The 19147-nt window shown below is 48.3% G+C and overlaps 1 protein-coding gene across 3 annotated transcripts in view; it reads right to left on the bottom strand.

Annotated features, from left to right (window-relative positions):
- Positions 1 to 13470, bottom strand: part of IL15RA (interleukin 15 receptor subunit alpha) — a 124723-nt gene extending 111253 nt beyond the window's left edge. For all 3 annotated transcript variants that reach the window (XM_073652461.1, XM_073652459.1, XM_073652460.1), the window contains exon 1: positions 13183 to 13470. Coding sequence is in view for 2 of the 3 variants with exons in the window: in XM_073652459.1 (XP_073508560.1) it covers positions 13183 to 13273 (91 nt within the window). In the remaining variant the exon portion in view is untranslated. The remainder of the gene's footprint in view (positions 1 to 13182) is intronic.
- Positions 13471 to 19147: the final 5677 nt, after the last annotated feature.

The following is a 19147-nucleotide window of genomic DNA, read 5'->3' as shown; positions in this document are numbered from 1 at the left end:
GCTGAAGGACCCTGTCTGCCACCGCTGCCACAGGACAGGTCACGCCGTCCGGAGCTGTCCTTTAAACGAGCAAACCCTGGGGCCGAGGGCCGACACCCAGGAGTAGACCCCTCAGGCCCATCAAACTGGTACCGCAGGTTCGTGGGAGGAAGACCTTTCCTGTCCATCACGCTGGACGGCATCGCGACACCTGCTCTGCTGGACACAGGATCTCAGGTAACCATCATGCCTGATGTCCTTTACAAAAGGTTCTGGTCCATAGACGAACTTCACCCACCAGATCCAAATCTTTCCGTGTATGCCTCAAACGGCCTCCCCCTTAACCTAGTCGGGGTTAACGATGTGGCAGTGGGAAGAGTGGAACTGAAGGACCAGGGACTAATTGTAGTAGAGACTAATCCTGATGATACAGATTTGTATATGGTACTTGGCACAAATATTGTTAGTAACTGTTTGGGAGAAGTGTTGTTCTTGCTCCATCAGATAGCTGACACTGCCAGACCAGGGCAGAGAAGGGCGCTCCAGAAAGAGATCCGAGCCCTTATGTACCAGCAACAAGTAAAGCTAACAGGCGGTGAAATTGGTAATGTACGGGTGACAGACCCGGTACCCATTGTGATTCCCCCAATGAGTGAAATGCTGATTTGGTGTAGAGCAGCAATAGGTCTCAAAGGACGGAGCTACCAGGCGGTAGTAGAGCCCCTCAGCTCGGAGCATAGACCTACACTCTTGACTGCCAGAGGGGTAGTGGATGTACGCAATGGGAGGGTGCTGTATGCCTCCTAAACTATGGGGAGGACGAGGTTAGATTACCACGCTACGCCACGGTTGCCAAACTGTACACAGTAAATAACAACTCCATACACACGGCAGAGTCCTTAACCTCACCAGACGAAGTAGAGGATAATGACCCGGCAACCCAGGTGGAGGATTGGTGTCAACAGCTCCATGTTGGGACAGACACCACTCCTGCCCATCAGAAGCAGGGTGTACACCGGGTGGTTCAGGAATACGCGCATGTATTCAGTAAGCACCTACTTGACTTTGGGAGGATTAAGGGGGTTCAACACCATATCCCCACAGGCGACCATCCTCCCATCAAAGAACGTTACAGGCCTATACCACCAGCACACTACCAGAAGGCGAAAGAGATGTTGCACGACATGAAGAAGGCAGGGGTAGTAAGGGATAGTTGTAGTCCCTGGGCAGCTCCCCTAGTTCTAGTCAGGAAAAAGGACGGAAGCATGAGAATGTGTGTAGATTACAGACAAGTAAATCGCATTACACATAAAGATGCATTCCCTTTACCACGTATAGAGGAATCCCTGGCTGCCTTAAAGTCTGCAAATTACTTCTCCACCCTTGACCTCACTAGTGGGTACTGGCAAGTAGCTGTTGCTGAGAAGGATCGGGAGAAGACGGCCTTCCCCACCCTGATGGGACTCTACGAGTTCAATAGTATGCCGTTTGGACTCTGCAACGCCCCCGGAACATTCCAGAGATTGATGGAGTGCTGCCTGGGACACCGCAACTTCGAGACTGTACTGCTATACCTGGACGACGTGATAGTGTACTCCAAAACGTATGAGGACCACTTGAAGCACCTGTCGGAAGTATTTGAGTCGCTGTCCCGGTATGGGATGAAGCTGAAGCCCTCAAAGTGCCACCTGCTCAAGCGAAAGGTACAGTACCTGGGGCACATCGTTAGTCCAGAGGGAGTAGCACCAGACCCGGAGAAGGTCACTGCCATCCAGAAATGGCCGGCGCCGAAGAGCCTCAAGGAGGTATGTGAGTTCCTGGGACTAGTCGGGTATTACCGGAGGTTTGTGAAGGACTATACCAAGAAAGCGGCGCCTTTGCAAGATATCCTGGTAGGACAGTCTGGGAGAGGCAGAAACCCCCCGTTCCAGTGGGGTAAGGAGCAAGCTGAATCCTTTGAGGTGATGAAGGGGATCCTGACCAGCGAAGAAATCCTGGCCTACCCTGACTACAGCCAACCGTTCCTGCTGTACACTGATGCCAGCAACGAGGGATTAGGAGCTGTGTTAAGTCAGAAGCAGAATGGCCGAGAAAAGGTGATCGCCTATGCAAGCATGAAGCTCCGCCCGACCGAGAGGAACCCAGAGAACTATAGCAGCTTCAAGTTGGAGTTCCTGACCCTGGTCTGGCCATCACCGAGCGGTTCAAGCACTACCTAGCCTCCAGTAAGTTCACTGATAATAACCCCTTGACTCATCTGGAAACAGCCAAGCTAGGAGCCATGGAACAACGATGGATGGCTCAGCTGTCAAACTACCAATTCACTATTAAGTTCTGGGTGAGCCGCAAGAACGCCAACGCCGATGCCCTGTCCAGGATGCCTCACCAGTCGGACACTGAAGAAGTGGATGACCTGGAGGAGATTGAACTACCTGCCTTTCATCGGAATGGAATGGTCCACGAGCAACGAGCCTCCAGGAGGCATCGGGGTAAGACGTTAAACCCCCTGCCTCACCACAGCTGGAAGGAGACCCAGGACAGCGACCCGGTTGTCAGCCATATCAAAGAGCTGATAACCCAGGAAGGTTCCTTCCTGGAGAAGGACACGTCTCTACAAGCTAAGCAGCTGTGGAATGAGAAGAGCAGGCTGTTCATCTAGAGAGAGAAACTGTGCCGGAGGTACGTCAACCCCAAAACCTATGAGATGGTATGGCAGATAGTGGTGCCCAAGACAGACATCCAGATGGTGTTGGAAGCCTACCACGATCAGGCGGGACACTTTGGCTGGAAGAAGCTAGAAACCCTGCTGAAGTGTCGGTTTTATTGGGTAGGAATGCGCAGTTCCATTGAGAGGTGGTGCCGGAATTATGGACCCTGTAGCCTCAGAAGAAAAGACTACAGCTGCCAGAAGGCACCCCTGCAACCCATCAAGATGACTCGTCCCTTGGAGATCGTGGCCCTGGATCATGTCAAGCTGTCACCCAGCAGGTCAGGATATTCCTATGCCCTGACCATGGTGGATTACTACTCCCGGTTCCTGGTGGTCGCCCCCGTCAAGGATCTGACGGCAGAAACTGTGGCGAAGACGTTTCAGGCGTACTTCTGCAGGCCCCATGGATACCTGGAGCAGGTGCTGACAGATCAAGGCTCAGCCTTTGAAGCCAAATTGTTCAAGGAGTTCTGCCATCTGTACGGGTGTAAAAAGATCCGGACTACACCATACCACCCCCAAATCAACGGTCTCTGTGAAAAGATGAATAACATGGTCATCGACCTGCTGAAGACCTTACCACTAGAGGAGAGAAATCAGTGGCCAGACCTACTACCTGACCTGGTAGATCTGTACAACCACATACCTGTGAATTCCACCAATTGTACTCCAGCATATCTCATGCGAGCAAGACCCGGGAAGTTGCCCATGGACCTGGAGCTTGGTGTAGTAGAACCAGAAGCAGATATGTCCACTGAGGACTGGGACACAACCAGACAGGAGCAGTACAGAAGAGTACAGGCCTGTGTCGAAGACAGTCTCACTCGGGTAAGGGACAAGCAGGAAGCCCACTACAATAAAAGTGCGCCCGCAGAACCCTTCACACCAGGAGAAGTGGTGTTAATGAGGAAAAGGAGAAACCACAAACTTGATGACCAGTGGGAGAGAGAACCCTACACTGTGTTAAATTCAAGATTTGATAACAAGAAGACCTGTTTGATTAGAAAAGACGGAGGAATAACGACTGCAACGGTATCTAGAGACCATCTGAAGTTGTGTCCAGACCTGCTAAAGCCCCAAGAAGAAGTGCCTCTCACCGTACTGGAGGAGCCTAAAGAAGAAGAACTCCATACTGACTTAGGAGATTTCCCGGCAGATTGGCCTCAACTAGGAGGAGCAGTAATAATACCTGTGATCCACTTCTTTCAACAGCCAGAAGACCCTCCACAGCAAGTAGAACCTGTAAGTGCTTCAGAAGAGCCTGCTCAAGAAAAATCCCCGGAAGAAGGATCCCCGATTGGAGCAGAGTAAGAAGGCCCAGCCAATGTTATACTTGCCAGTCCCGTAGAGAGGTTAAGGCAACCCTGCAGTCCCCCAACACTTAGAACTGACAGAATGGGAGGTAGTACAAATACTAGTGCCTCACGCATTCCCAGTACCACGTAGGTCGACACGTAGCACACGAGGTCAGACCCCTGTCAGATACAGAGAATAGAGAAGAAAACTCTGACAGTGTAGATAGTTGCCCATGGGGTATTGTCTTGTGTATTTTCATATATGTGTATCTTGATTTGTGTTTTGCCTTACTAATGGACAATTTAAGTGATATGGACACTTCCCTTGTTATCTCTAGCTACCCGAAAGGGTACATTAAGAACTTTGTGGCTGAGGACTGTGTGCAGCCCAAAAACTGTTTGCTGTAAATAATTGTACTCCCTGAAGTGCCCCTTTAGGTGACCTCAGAACAAAAGCCTGTCTGGCGTGGCAGAAGTGGAGGTCCAACTCCGGATCGCCATGCCCTGCAGCCACCCCAGGGCCTACGTTGAGGGTTTGCTTTGGACAGGTCCCTCAAGCTACCTTGTACTTTACCCGTGAGATGGACACCCTGTCAGGGGACCTCACCGGAACAGACTTAAATTCTGAGGTTGCTTATTGTATGTATGTATGTATATATTTATTATTTATAATGTTTTATTATGCAACGTTCAAGCAAAGTGCCTCCTATAAAGGGAAGAGTTATTGTTGTTACCTGTTATAAAGATTACTTCAGTCCGGGAGTACTGAGCTTTGCTAGGGGGGAATGTGGCGACCTGCTTCACATTGGTGCCACAGATACCAGAGGGGTGCATGGACGGACTTCTCCACAAGAGGCCCTCATAGCATTCACACACCTCCACCCTACCACCTCAGACCAGCAGAGGGAGCCCGGATAGGGATATATATAAAGGGAGGGTGGAGCTAGGCATCTCAGTCTGGAGTCTACAGTCTGGAGTATGCAGTCTGGAGTCTACAGTCTGTGAGAAGTTCAGTCTGTTAGAAAGTCAAGTCTGTTGAGAGGAGCTCCTGCAGAAGCTAGCCTGCAGTGGAGCTCAGTCAGTTCAGTCCAGACACAGAGAGCTCGAGTTAGCGAGCCTAGGGCGTGCCGACACCAAAAGAGCGGTGAAGAGTAGCGTGGCCCAAGAGACCAGGGAGTGTGATCTCCAACAGAAGGCCCTACCACCAGGTCAGCAGGTGCAAGACAGAGACCAAGTTAGGCCTAGCTCCAGGCAGGTCAGAAACTTATCAAGGAAAGGCAAGGAACAGGAGGCCCCACACCCGCTCACTGGGGAGAGTCCTGATATGCACCCTTCACCCTAAAGTGCCCTGGATCGTGCCTGAAACACCACCAGTAAAGGTACTGAAGTGAACTGTTGTGTGTGTGCCTATTCTTCCTCTGACCCGGCTGGGTCCCCTCTGTCCTGCATCCTTCTCCTACACTGCCCTGAGGCCCCGCTCCACCTGTAGGGAGCCGCACCAACTAAGCTGCCTGACCACAGAGTCCTCAGAGGACTGTCGCAGCGCTGGTGATCCTCACCAGACACCACAGGTGGCGTCACGAACATTCCCTATCCCATATAACTTTTCCCTTTCTTTTAAGAGTGACCCCAGGGTACGGGCCCGGGAGCCGACCACCGCGACATCCCCCGAGGTCAGGCAACAACAAGGCCCGGGCGCCGAGTCGTCCCCATCCCCTGGGCGCATCATGCACATAAACTTTTTTTAGCATTCTCATCTATTACTGGCAATACTTCAGAACCAATACCCAGCGACATTCTGTATGAGGAGTTTATCTCCCCTGCAAACTCTAGCTAGTAATCATTCATATTTCACTATGAGGTCTAAAGTCATAAGGGTCCCCAAATTCTTGGCCTCTGGGCTTAATCGTTATATTTGTTAATAGTTTGCTAATTTCTTGCCTCCCCACATTCTTCCATTCACACATGAAGCATCCAGTTTAGAGCAGTTTTTCTGTAATGATAATTTAAAAAAAGGAAATTTTGACCTTGGGTCAAAACAAAACGATATGGTTTTACAATTTATCATAGTTTTACAAAACCACAGTAAATTACAGTAAAACTATATCCATTTTGATGTTTTTGAGTAGCTCATAAAAATGCAATCTCACAGGCCAGTGGAAGAAACTTAGGAGCTGTACTCGCAGTGGGCAGGAAAGAGAACAGATCAGAGCGCTCAGATGTGTTACCTCTACCAAACGGAGCAGGTTTGGCTCAACTTTTCTGGCAGAACAAGTACTATCCCTTGAGGCAAGAGCTAGGCACAAGCATGTGGCAACTAGTGGATCATATTTTCCGTATAGTGTACAGTGGGTCAGGACACAGCAAACACCAAATAGGAAGAAAAAATGTACCATCTCAGTAAAGTATTTTTTACACACTTAAAAGCTACTTAACACACAAATTATTCAGCATATTTGATGCTTTTTTAAAAAATAGCTGAATTTTAAGTGTCCTTAGTGGCATTTTTTATTTTGTTATATCTGATAAATACATGTTCCCTGTTGTTTTTCACATCCTGAAAGAAAACTTGGAAGAATAAATAACCTAGAACAAGCTGCAAGTACAAAGACAAGTAAAAAAAAAATGAAACTCTTTCTGTGTGTAACGAGGTGGCACGGGATGGTAGTCGTGGGCGAGTCTACTGAGCAACCTTCAGCTGCACCCCGGCAGCTCGCACAAAAATAAACGGATAGAGTCAGTGCTTTTAAATAAAACCAACTTTACTGACAGATTGCAGTGTACAGGCAGGTGCAGCAGATATTCTCAGGCCCAGGTCTTATGCAGGGACAATAAGCCGTTTCTCTACCTTCCGACTCAGTTTATCACAGCAGGCAGACTTTCACCTTCTGCACACCCTCTGTCCTGGTTGCCGCTTCTCCTAGGGAAGCTGTGCTACTTGGATAAGGCTCTTATCCCTTTTCCACAGTCCCTGTTCTCTCTCGCTGTGCTACTCGGATATAGATATATATATGTACATCCCTTTTCCACAGCCTCTGTTCGGTCCTCAGCTCCTGCTGAGGGCTGTCGGCACTCTCTCTCTCTCCCGCGCACCTTCTAACCCTGGCCTGGGTCTATGGTTGCCGGACTCTGCTTAGTGCCTAGTCTCTGTCCTCGGATCTGTCTCGCCCCCAGAGCCGTGGGGTACTCGCCAGCCGGGCCTATGGATGCTGATGGGGGATATCACGGTGGCTGGCCCAGTCCGTGGCCCAGGGCGGTCAACAAAAAGGGGAATTATTTATCGGGGATTTGAAAAGTGTTCGTGACGCCACCTGTGGAATGCGGCTAAAGGGAGCCGCCGCTGCGGAGCAGTCCTCTGAGGCAGATGTTAGGGCAGCTTATGATGGAACGGCTCCCCACAGGTGGAGCGGGCCTCAGGGCAGCGTGAGGTAATGGATGATGGTGCAGGGGAGAGACGGCCAGGACGGTTCAGGAAGAAATGACGGACACTCACACGGGGGGTTCGCTTCAGTACCTTTACTGGTGTAGATGCAGGTATGGTCCAGGATACTCGGTAGGCAGGGTGCACTTCTGGACTCTCCCCAGTGAACGGGTATAGGACCTCGTGATCCGTTGCCTCCACTTGCTAAGCTTCTGACCTGCCTGGAGCTAGGCCTGGCTTAATTACTGTCTCTCTCTCTTGCACCTGCTGACCTGGTGGTAGGGCCTTCTCTTGGAGATCACTCTCCCTGGACGCTGGGGCCTCCATGACTCCTAGCCCTGGTACTGTAGTCAGCGTTGGTCGACCTGGGACTTGTAGTCCTCCAGGTGTCCGATGGTCCCTACTGGGTATAAAGGGGCCCGGTAGGCGCAGACCCGGTGTCCGGTGTATATCTCGAGGTGAGCCTGGTACGCTCCTCTGCCCCCTCAACTCCTCTCTCCTTTCCTCTTTGCCGTCGGCAACACTCAGGGCCCTCACTACGGCAGCAGCAGACGAGCTGCGTCTTCGCTGCTCTCAGCATCAGCACGCTCTCAGACTCTCTCAGTCTGACTACTCACAACTCACTGAACTCACTGACTGAGCTGCCTGGCTCCACCCTCTCTATATATCTCCCTAATGGGCTCCCTCTTGTGGTCTGAGGTGGTAGGGTGGAGGTGTGTGAATGTGTGAGGGCCTCTTGTGGAGAAGTCCATCCATGCACCCTACTGGGTTCTGTGGCACCTATGCGTAGCAGGGTGCCACAGATCCGCGCACCTTCTAACCCTGGCTCAGGTCTCTGGCTGCCGGACTCTCTGGTACTCACATGGACCCTTGATGTCTCGTGTACTGGCCTCTTCTCTGAGTGCATTTACACCATCACTGGTCCTTACTCATGGGCTTACGGCCCCACTGCCTCGACCTGTCCTCGGTCCCGACCTGTCACGAGCAGGTCCTCACTCGTGGGTTTACGGCCCCACTGTCTCGAATCCTTCTTTGCGGGGACACCCCCGTCTTCACACAAGCTCCCTTTCTCTGGAGCTCTTCTCTGACACCTTGTCCTGGGCATGGCCGCCCAGACACTGCTCCTTGACTTCCTGTCTCCTGTCTCTAAGCTCACTGCCTCTGCTCCTCCCTGCTACGCTCCTCCCCCTGGCCGGCTCTGCCATGCTGCTGTAACTAGGCAACTACTGCACTGTACAATACATGGAGAACACATAAAAGCATCAACATTACATTAGACATTACACTCACACAGGGACAACTACTGCTACACGTGGGAATAATAACAGGGAGAAATCCTTCTTAAAGGGGTGGTGGCATCCATAGCCCTTACATATGGAAGACCGTTCAATAATTTACTAAAAACTTTAAGGGAACCTGTCATGTGAAAAAAATGCTATTAACCTACAGATATGGGGTAAATCTGCAGGTTAACCCCTTCATGATCGGAGCATTTTCCGTTTTTGTTTTTTCCTCCCCTTATTCCCAGAGCCATAACTTTTTTATTTTTTGGTCAATATGACCGTGTGAGGGCTTATTTTTTGTGGTACGAGTTGTACTTTTGAACGACATCACTGGTTTAACTATATAGTGTACTGAAAAACTGGAAAAAAATTCCAAGTGCGGTGAAATTGCAAAAAAAGTGAAATTCCACAGCTGTTTTTTTGTTTTGTTTTTTACCACGTTCGCTGAATGCTAAAATTTGACTTGCCATTATGATTCTCCAGGTCATTATGAGTTTGTAGACACCAAACATGTATAGGATTGTTTTTATTTAAATGGTGGAAAAAAAATCCAAAGTTTGCTAAAACAGAAAATGGTGCCATTTTCCGAAACCCGTAACATCTCCATTTTCCGTGATCTGGGGCTGGGTGAGGGCTTATTTTTTGCGCGCTGAGCTGACGTTTTTATTGATACCATTTTGGGGTAGATCCGATGTTTTGATCGCTCGTTATTACACTTTATTTCAATGTTGCAGCAACCAAAAAAACGTAATTCTCGCGTTTAGAATTTTTTTCTCGTTACGCCGTTTACCGATCGGATTAATTCTTTCTTTATATTGATAGGCCAGGCGATTCTGAACGCGGTGATACCAAATATGTGTATGTGTTTTTTTTTTTTTGTTTTATTTTAATTGGGGCAAAAGGGGGTGATTTAAACATATATATATATATATATATATTTTTTTATATTTTTGAAAACATTTTTTTTTACATTCTGCTTGCTTCAATATGTAGCGCCCCGAAGGTTCGGTTGCTACAGGGGTATTGCACCTCAACCAGAGGTGTGGTATTCCACTCCCGGGTAAGGATGGAGTATGGACCAGGGCTCAGGTAGCTGCATGCACCACACACACCCCATTTCCGGGGGACAGCTCTACGGTACTCCCATTTATATATACATGCAGGCACATCTGACTATGTCCCTGGCTGGAGTGGGGAGGGGGGAGGAAAACCCAGTGATGTAGGAGCAGATAGGGGTTGGTTTCTGAGCATAGGTAGGAGCTCATTGGGTGCTGGTCACCTGAGCTCACACACAGAGGAGGAGGTATATAAGGTGGGCACCATCTTAGTTCAGTGTTCAGTCTGTGAGGAGAAGACAGGGAGTAGAGGCTCTGCAGGAGCTCTGCTCCAGAGCCAGGCTCAGGGACGCGGGCAGGGCGAGAGAGAGGAACAGAACAGAAAGAGAAGGAACCAAGAAGTAGAAAGGCTCAGAAACACGAAGGTAGAAGGGACCCTAAGGACACAGGAGATAACGGGTGACGGGTCAGGCAAGAAAAAGGTACCGGATCCTAAGTTGGTGGAGGCAAATAATCCTCAGCCAAGAACCGGAGGTCGTGATCATTTATTGGTGCGACCCCCCGCCAAACCTGCTAGGAAGGCACCATATAGGATAGTGGGAAACGGGGCCCACGTTTGCCCGCATAGATCCGCGGCAGCTGGACAGAAGTTTGGTCACTGGTGGGGCATGAGCCAGAGAAAGGACAGAAGGGAGTCCTGTGCCATACTCTTGAATTGCCTGGGGGTTGACCGAGCTCCTCACCTGGTGGACGCAGCACGGCTTGGGCAGTCATTACCTGTACAGAAGTGGCTTGGAGTATACGAACTGTGAGTAAAAGACCCAGGACTGCAACACGTTGTCTTTGTGTTTCTTACCACGCCAGCACTAACGGTACTGGGACGCCCTGCACCACCACCCCCAGCATTCGCCTACACTGCCCTGAGGCTACACTCTTCCCGTGGGGAGTTATCCTATCCCTGTGCTGCATATCTACATCAGCCTCAGCGGTCTGCCTTGCAGCGGGGGTCCTCCCTGACCGCAATGCACGGGTGGCGTAGTCGGACATTTAAAACCCTACAAATGGACTGCCTCAACATTTGGTCTGACCACCCTGAGCCACAGACCGGGTTGCCACTACTGCCCCCATTATTGCCCTGTTGCTCGGCTCCGAGTGCCCCAAGGCCCAGGGGGGGCGAGTCAAATAGTCTTCATGGGAGACTAGAAGCAGAACTTGCCTGATTGTTTCTGTTACACACAGGCGATGAGCAGATCACCTCTGTGTAGCAGAAATGCTCACTTGCTATGAGCGACCACCACTGGACGGCACTCATAGCAATCTGGCCATGACAACCACAGGGGTCTGCTGCAGACCCCGGGCTGTCATGCCAACCCATCGGTGACTCGCGATAATGTGACGGGGTCACCGATGGGCTGTTAAATGCCGCTATCAGAGATTGACAGCGGCATATAACTAGTTAACAGCCACGAGTGGATCGCGATTGCGGGCACATGTCAGCTGTAAGGATCAGCTGACATGTGCCCGGTTTAGTGCGGGCTCAGCGCCAGAGCCCACGAAGAACCGGGGGTTATGACGTCGTGCGTACTATTACATACCACGTCATAAAGGGGTTAATAGCCTTATGATGCCGTGCGACAGCCGCACTGAAAACCTGGCTGCCGGGAGGAAAGTCATAGAGAGCTTTCAGTCATAGAGGCGCGGCTGGCATAGTGGGCGGCAGCTGTAACTACGGTCCATCGCTAACTAATTGCTGAGCCGGCGGTCAGACAGTACTAAGGCGTGATTACAGCTGCTGTTCACTATGAACTGAGCGGTATTTTAAGCTGCACCGATCGCGCCTCTATGACTGAAAGCCCCAGGACACCAAGAACAATAAAGTTCATTTCCAGCCACATGGTATCAAAATGCTAGTAACCTGCAGATTAACCATTATATCTGTAAGGTAATAGCCTTTTTTTTTCACATGAAAGGTTCCCTTTAAAGTAACCCCAGCTATAGCATTTTTGTTTTCTTTAAAAGCCACAAAAAATACAATGAAACGCTTTGAATAAATGAAGCTAAGACAAGTCCAGCAACACCTTTACATGGCCAGTCTGTTCCTCTGTCACTGAGAAATCAGCATTGGAATTGATATGCAATGAAGCCGAAGCCTCTGTCACTCCAGCGCCGCTTCCTCTTGCTAGTCTGAAAGCCTATATACTGTGTTACTAAAGAAGTTGTCCACTACTTTTTCATTGATGCCCTCTCCGTAGGACACATTTGATCGGCCAGTGTCCCGCACCAGGCACCCCCGCTGATCAGCTGTTATTGCCGCCGCCGGCTGGAGGTACTTACTTGAGGACCTGGCCGTCTAGCTGTAGTGGCCGCCGTGGGGTACTACACATCCGCATCCTATTCAATTCAATGGGAGGTGGATTTTTACTACCCCGCGGCGGCCACTACAGCTAGCTAGCCAAGCACCTCAAGTAAGTTATTCCGGCCGGCGGCAGCGATAATAGCTGATCAGCGAGGGTGCCGGGTGCGGGACCTCGGCTGACTGGGCAGTGGAGTCGGTAAGCCAAACCTACAACTCCGACTCCTCAATTTCCATGACACCGACTCCAACTCCGACTCCACAACTCCAACCCCCACTCCCTCATATATGGCTCATGTTTAAGTGATAAATTTACTGTAGCACAGATTCATCTCAGCTAAAAGTCTAGGCCCTTAGATCAGGAATAGGACAGACATTTATAGGACATTTCATAACTTTCCCAAAAATATTCCCCACAAACTGCATTGAACTACTGTACCCAATTTATTATATATTTTAAGTCCATTTTATACCGACTCCCATTCCGACTCCGACTCCACCAAAACTGGCACTGACTCCGACTCCACGACTCCGACTCCACAGCCCTGTTGGCCGATCAAACATTGATTGTCCTATCCTATGGACAGGGCATCAATGAAAAAGTAGTGGACAACTTCTTTAAGGCAAAGGAGTCATCTCTCAATCAGAATAGAGCTGCAGTGACAGAGGCTTCAGATCTACAATAGCTCCGAAAGCTTATTTTGCTTATAATTTCAAGCTTGACTTCTCAGTAACAGAGGAATGGACAATAAATATATTGCTGGACTTATCTTTTACAGAGCTACTTGCACATAGAAATAGTTTGGGGTGTGAAATCCAGCTGACAGATTCCACTTAATATTATTATTTGTGTATTATTTTCTGCTATGTTATTACTTTTGTATTTTTTTTTCTGCTTATTTTTGGCTTTACTATGATTGCCAGCAACATGAAAACACAATTCCGCTAAACAGCAGTAATGAACCTAGTAATTGCAAAAAAAAAATCATAATAATAGAGCAGTACATATGCCATTAACCCTTACCGCAGGCTAAAAAAACCACAATAATTAAAGTTACATTCCAAATTTCTAACCGCGCCTCTTACCTTCGTTACTTTTGGCTGTGAGGGACAACTGCAGGGCAATCAAGATCATCAGGAGCGAAGTTCTGAGTGTTGTGGTCAGGGACACGGCCATCAGACACAGGAACACGCTTGAATGGTAGCCTGAAGCCTCTACAGAGGGCAAACCATGTAGGACTACACTTCTATACACGTGTGTTTTGCTTTACTAGTTACAACCAGACCTTCTCTCCAGAAGGCATGCTTTACTGTCTTGCAAGCCATGGAATCTGTAATTTAGTATTCTAAGCTTCCTGATGTGCGGAGGGAATTACTTTCACTTTCGTTTAAAAAGGCAGCTGGATACAGCATGGCTCTGTAGCCTGTCACACGGGAAATACGCCTTTTAAGACGTACTGGTATAATAACATTACATACTACAGGGTGTCCCTAAAGTCTGGACACATACAAATTTTCATTAATTTTAATTGTAATTAATTGCATCGCAAATGATGGAAATCATATTTAAGAAGTTATTTAATATTCCAATTGAATAAAATGTTGTTAATAAATTTCATTTCTTGAAAATATATATTGTTGCTTATGTGTCCAAACAGGGCCGGCTCCAGGTTTTTGTGGGCCCCGGGCGAAAGAGTCTCAGTGGGCCCCTTTAACACATACCACGATTCATGATGCACAGATACCACAGAGAAATATATATATATAGTACAATGCCAAGATTTCACTTCTTACATTACATGAGCGATATCTATTGTAAATTCTATAATAGCTCAGAAACCAGCGAATTCTCTCAATGCACAGTGCAGACCGGACAGTATAGTCCTCCATACAGTATTATGGGCCCCATATATTGCTCCATGCAGAATACTGGTCCCCATATAACGCTCCATACAGGATACTGGTCCCCATATAATGCTCCACACAGGATGCTGGTCCCCATATAACGCTCCATACAGGATACTGGTCCCCATATAGCGCTCCATACAGGATACTGGTCCCCATATAATGCTCCACACAGGATACTGGCCCCCATATAATGCTCCATAGAGAATACTGGCCCCCACATAATACCTCATGCAGGATGTCACCCCCTCCCCTTATAATGCCCCATGCAGGATGTCACCTCTCCCCCCCATATAATGCCCCATGCAGGATGTCACCTCTCCCCCTCATATAATGCTCCATGCAGGATGTCACCTCCCCCCCATATAATGCCCCATGCAGGATGTCACCTCTCCTCCCCATATAATGCCCCATGCAGGATGTCACCTCTCCCCCTCATATAATGCCCCATGCAGGATGTCACCTCTCCCCCCCATATAATGCCCCAAGCAGGATGTCACCTCTCCCCCCCATATAATGCACCATGCAGGATGTCACCTCTCCCCCCCCATATAATGCCCCACGCAGGATGTCACCTCTCCCCCCCTTATAATTCCCCATGCAGGATGTCACCTCTCCCCCATATAATGCCCCATGCAGGATGTCACTTGCCCCCCCCATATAATGCCCCATGCAGGATGTGTCACTTGTTCCCCCCCATATAATGCCCCATTCAGGATGTCACTTGTCCCCCCCCATATAATGCCCCATGCAGGATGTTACTTGTCCCCCCCATATAATGCCCCATGCAGGATGTCACTTGTTCCCCCCCATATAATGCCCCATGCAGGATGTCATTTGTTCCCCCCTCCCCATATAATGCCCCATGCAGGATGTCATTTGTCCCCCCCACCATATAATGCCCCATGCAGGATGTCACTTGTCCCCCCCACCATATAATGCCCCATGCAGGATGTCACTTGTCCCCCCCCATATAATGCCCCATGCAGGATGTCACTTGTTCCCCCCCCATATAATGCCCCATGCCTCCATACATATATATAAAAAAAATCAAATACTCACCTCACTTCTCACCTGCTGCCGCTGCTCCGGACCTCTCACCCGCGCCGGCATCTTCCCGCTCTGCGCTGTCTGTGACGGCTCAGGAGAGAGCGCGGTGTAAAGACGTCACCATGCCCTCTGACCTGGGACGTCACAGTGCAGCAGCCGTGGAAGAGATTGGAGCTGCTGCGGAGGCACGGGGAGAGGTAAGTATTGTGCCGGGGCCCTAAGCAAGCGGGGGAAAGCGGGCGCTGACACCGGCACCGCACCGCTCACTGGTCCCATAGCGCGCCGGGGTGCTCGACGGTGAGTGGGCCCCCCGCCTGCTCAGGGCCCCGGCACTTGCCCGGCTGCGCCGGGTGCTGACGCCGGCCCTGTGTCCAAACTTTAGGTACACCCTGTAGATTTGACATTACCTTTTAGTTTTTTTTTTTAAGCATAAGGATAGGAAAGCATAAGAAATCCTACTGAACAATTCACCGACAGCTCAGTCAAAACTTTACTTTAGAACCTGCATATTTGCTGTTTTTTTTTTCTTCTTCTCTTATTCCCGTCCAAACCATTTTAAAAGTTAAAGTAGTGGAAATACAATGTGGATAAGGCTGGGTTCACACATTGTGTATGTGATGCTGCATTTTATAGAGCCATCAAAGCGAATGTCTTAGGGAAGAGTCAGACGGCCATGTAACTCGGACAAGTGCAATGCTCGGGTTCAGTTCTCAAGGCCCACCAACAGATCATGTTTTCAGGATTTCTTTAGTATAGCACAGGTGATAATTCCATCACCTGCCAGGCAATAGTTCTATCACCTGTGCAATACTAAGGAAATTCTGAAAACATGATCTGTTGGTGGGCCTTGAGGACTGGAGTTGGGGAACACTGGTCTAGATCACGTGAAGTAATTATCCCCCTGTATCCCCCTTTGGTCAGATCTCATCTGGAATACTGTGTCCAGTTCTTGGCACCACATCTTAAAAAAGACATGAAGAAACTGGAGCAAGTTCAGAGAAGAGCGACCAAAATGGTGACTTGTCTGCAAACAATGTCCTATGAGGAACGGTTAGAGGATTTTGGAATGTAGCTTGTAAAAGAGAAGACTAAAAGGAGACTTAATAGCTGGCTACAAATATCTCAGGGGCTGTCACACTGTAGAGGGATCATCTTTATTCCCATTTGTACAAAGAAAGACTTCAAGCAATGGAGTGAAACTGAATGGGAGAAGATACAGATTAGACATTAGATATTAGAAAAAACTTTTTGACAGTGAGGGTGATTAACGAGTGGAACAGGCAGCCACAAGAGGTGGTGAGTTCTCCTTCAATGAAAGTCTTCAAACAGAGGCTGGACAGATATGTGTCTGAGATGGTGTAGTGAATCCTGCATTGAGCAGGGGGTTGGACCAGATGACCCTGGAGGACCCCTCCAACTGTAACATTCTATGATTCATAAAGAGACTGTGCTAACCAGTTCTGGAGGTTTAGAGAATTCCTATTCTGACCAGGAGGGGACACATAGTGCCATTGCAGTGGAGGATAAAGAACTGAAGACCAGAGCTGGTATTCTGTCACTCTTAATACAAACACCATTGAAATTCCGTATGTTACGCATAAGAAGAGAGCCTCTGTATGATACAGAAGAAATGTACAGAAAGTATTGTGCCTACTATTGTTTGTTAAAGTTCTGTTTAAGAAATTGCCGTAAAGATGTTCTTAACGTTTTACAACGGATTCTGGTCTCACTGATTCGTCATGCATTTACATGCCCGCCATACCATCAAACCACTTGTGGCCTGAAAAGGGGTAAGCAGAAAACCCCCAGATCGCACACACACACTCAGGGGTACTGTAACATGGTGATTTCGGACTGCAAAGCAAACCTTCCACCGAGAGGCCCCTTACAACTACAGGACTAGTACTGTAAACCAGCTGCCATGTAGTCCTCCATATTCATAAGCTTTGTATAACCCCGTCCCCACCACTGATTGGCAGATTTCTGCTTTTGCACAATGTACACAGAAAGCTGCCAATTAGTGGTGTGGGCGCGTTTATACAGAACTCAGCATTCAGAGAATTGGTAGATATACAGCTGATAACACAGTGATATTCTCAAAACTGCACTAAGTAGGTAGGAGTATTTAAAACAAGAAAATGATAAGGGTGCCCATACTTATGCACCTGTCAAATTTTGTTTGAATGCAGATTGCACATTTTCTGTTAGTACAATAAACCTCATTTCAAGGCAGAAACATTACTGTGTCCAACAGTTATTACATATATCAAACTGAAATAGCTGTTGCAAAAACACCAATTTTTATAAAACATTAAGCTTAAGATTAATAGGGGTGCCCAAACTTTTTCATATAACTGTATTCTCTCTCTCTCATTATTCTGGCATTTGGCAAATATTAAACATTATGGTTATCCAAATTGATCTAAAACGGGAAAGGTTTATCCTGATTTCATGTCAGATATTGAGAAAAACATGCATGTCTTTTTAAATACTGTATGTAAACTTCTGGTTTCAACTGTATAATGGGAAACCAGATGCGGCATAGATGCGGTATTTTTATGTCAACGTGTTTTGAGGTAATCGTACCTCTTCATCAGGACAAACCACAATGATGATCAAGATCAAAGATCATTGTGGTTTGTCCTGATGAAGAGGTATTATTACCTCGAAAGGCGATGACAATTAAAACCGCATCTATGCCGCATCTGGTTTCCAATTATATATTCGACCCTCAGCAGGGCAGTTACATCCACTTTCATCTCCAAGTTTACTTACTATCTGTTTGATGGATCTGTAGCAGCTGTCTTTGCTTACAAGCTAACAAAGGGGTTGTGACTTTCACAAATCCCCTGGTGGGCAATCCCATTTTACTATTTCCTTTGTAATCCGGATAAGACCCTATTGCACTTATTGTCATTCCAGTTTTTATCTACACATGTTCAATCAAATCTACTGAGACTGCCAACAGAGGCTCCCATTGGAGTGTGTACAGACACCCTAAAGTGGTTCATCCCAAAAAAGTATATATAGGGCCTGATTCATCATTAACCATTTAATGATGCCCCTTTCACACATACCAAATCTCGCACAATCAACAGGCAACCCTGGCACACCAAACTTACTAAAGAACTGCTACAGGCCTCCAGGGTTGCGGAGCGGAGATGGAAAAGGTCTCACTCCATCGAGCACTTCATCGCATTCAAACAATCCCTCACTATTTTCAAGTCTGCACTCACTACAGCAAAACAAACCTACTTCTCATCTCTCATATCCTCCCTGTCTCACAACCCTAAACAGATATTTAACACTTTCAATTCTCTCCTTCGTCCCCCAGCACCTCCTCCCTCTTCTCTCATTTCAGCCGAAGACTTTGCCTCATTCTTCAAGCAGAAGATTGACACCATCAGACAAAGCTTTTGCCTAAAGTCTGCACAACCCCTCCTCATATCTACTCAACCTTCCTCCTCCAAACCCCACTTTTCCACCATTACAGAAGGTCAAGTCTCCTCTTTACTCTCCAAATCACACCTCACCACCTGCAAACTTGACCCAATCCCATCCCACCTCATCCCTAACCTTACCACAGTCTTCATCCCAAACCTATCCCACCTTTTCAACCTGTCACTAACAACCGGTGTCTTCCCCTCATGTTTCAAACATGCCGCAATCACACCCATCCTCAAAAAGCCCTCCCTTGACCCATCCTCTCTGACTAGCTACCGCCCCATATCACTTCTCCTCTTTGCCTCAAAACTACTAGAACAACATGTCCACCTTGAACTGTCCTCCCACCTCTCCTCCAGTTCCCTCTTCGACCGCCTGCAATCTGGCTTCCGACCGCATCACTCAACTGAAACTGCCCTGACCAAAGTCACCAACGACCTACTAAACGCCAAATCCAAGCGACACTACTCCATCCTCCTCCTTCTGGACCTGTCATCTGCCTTCAACACAGTGGACCATTCCCTCTTACTACAGATTCTCTCATCTCTTGGCATCACGGACTTGGCCCTATCTTGGATCTCCTCATACTTAACAGACTGGACATTCAGCGTCTCCCACTCACGCACCACCTCCTCATCTCGCCCCCTATCTG

The sequence above is a fragment of the Phyllobates terribilis genome, unplaced genomic scaffold, assembly GCF_046119375.1.
Source record: "Phyllobates terribilis strain yellow unplaced genomic scaffold, ASM4611937v1 Scaffold_11__3_contigs__length_659146591, whole genome shotgun sequence".
Classification (NCBI taxonomy): Eukaryota; Metazoa; Chordata; class Amphibia; order Anura; family Dendrobatidae; genus Phyllobates; species Phyllobates terribilis.
This window is presented reverse-complemented; position numbering and strand designations above follow the sequence as displayed.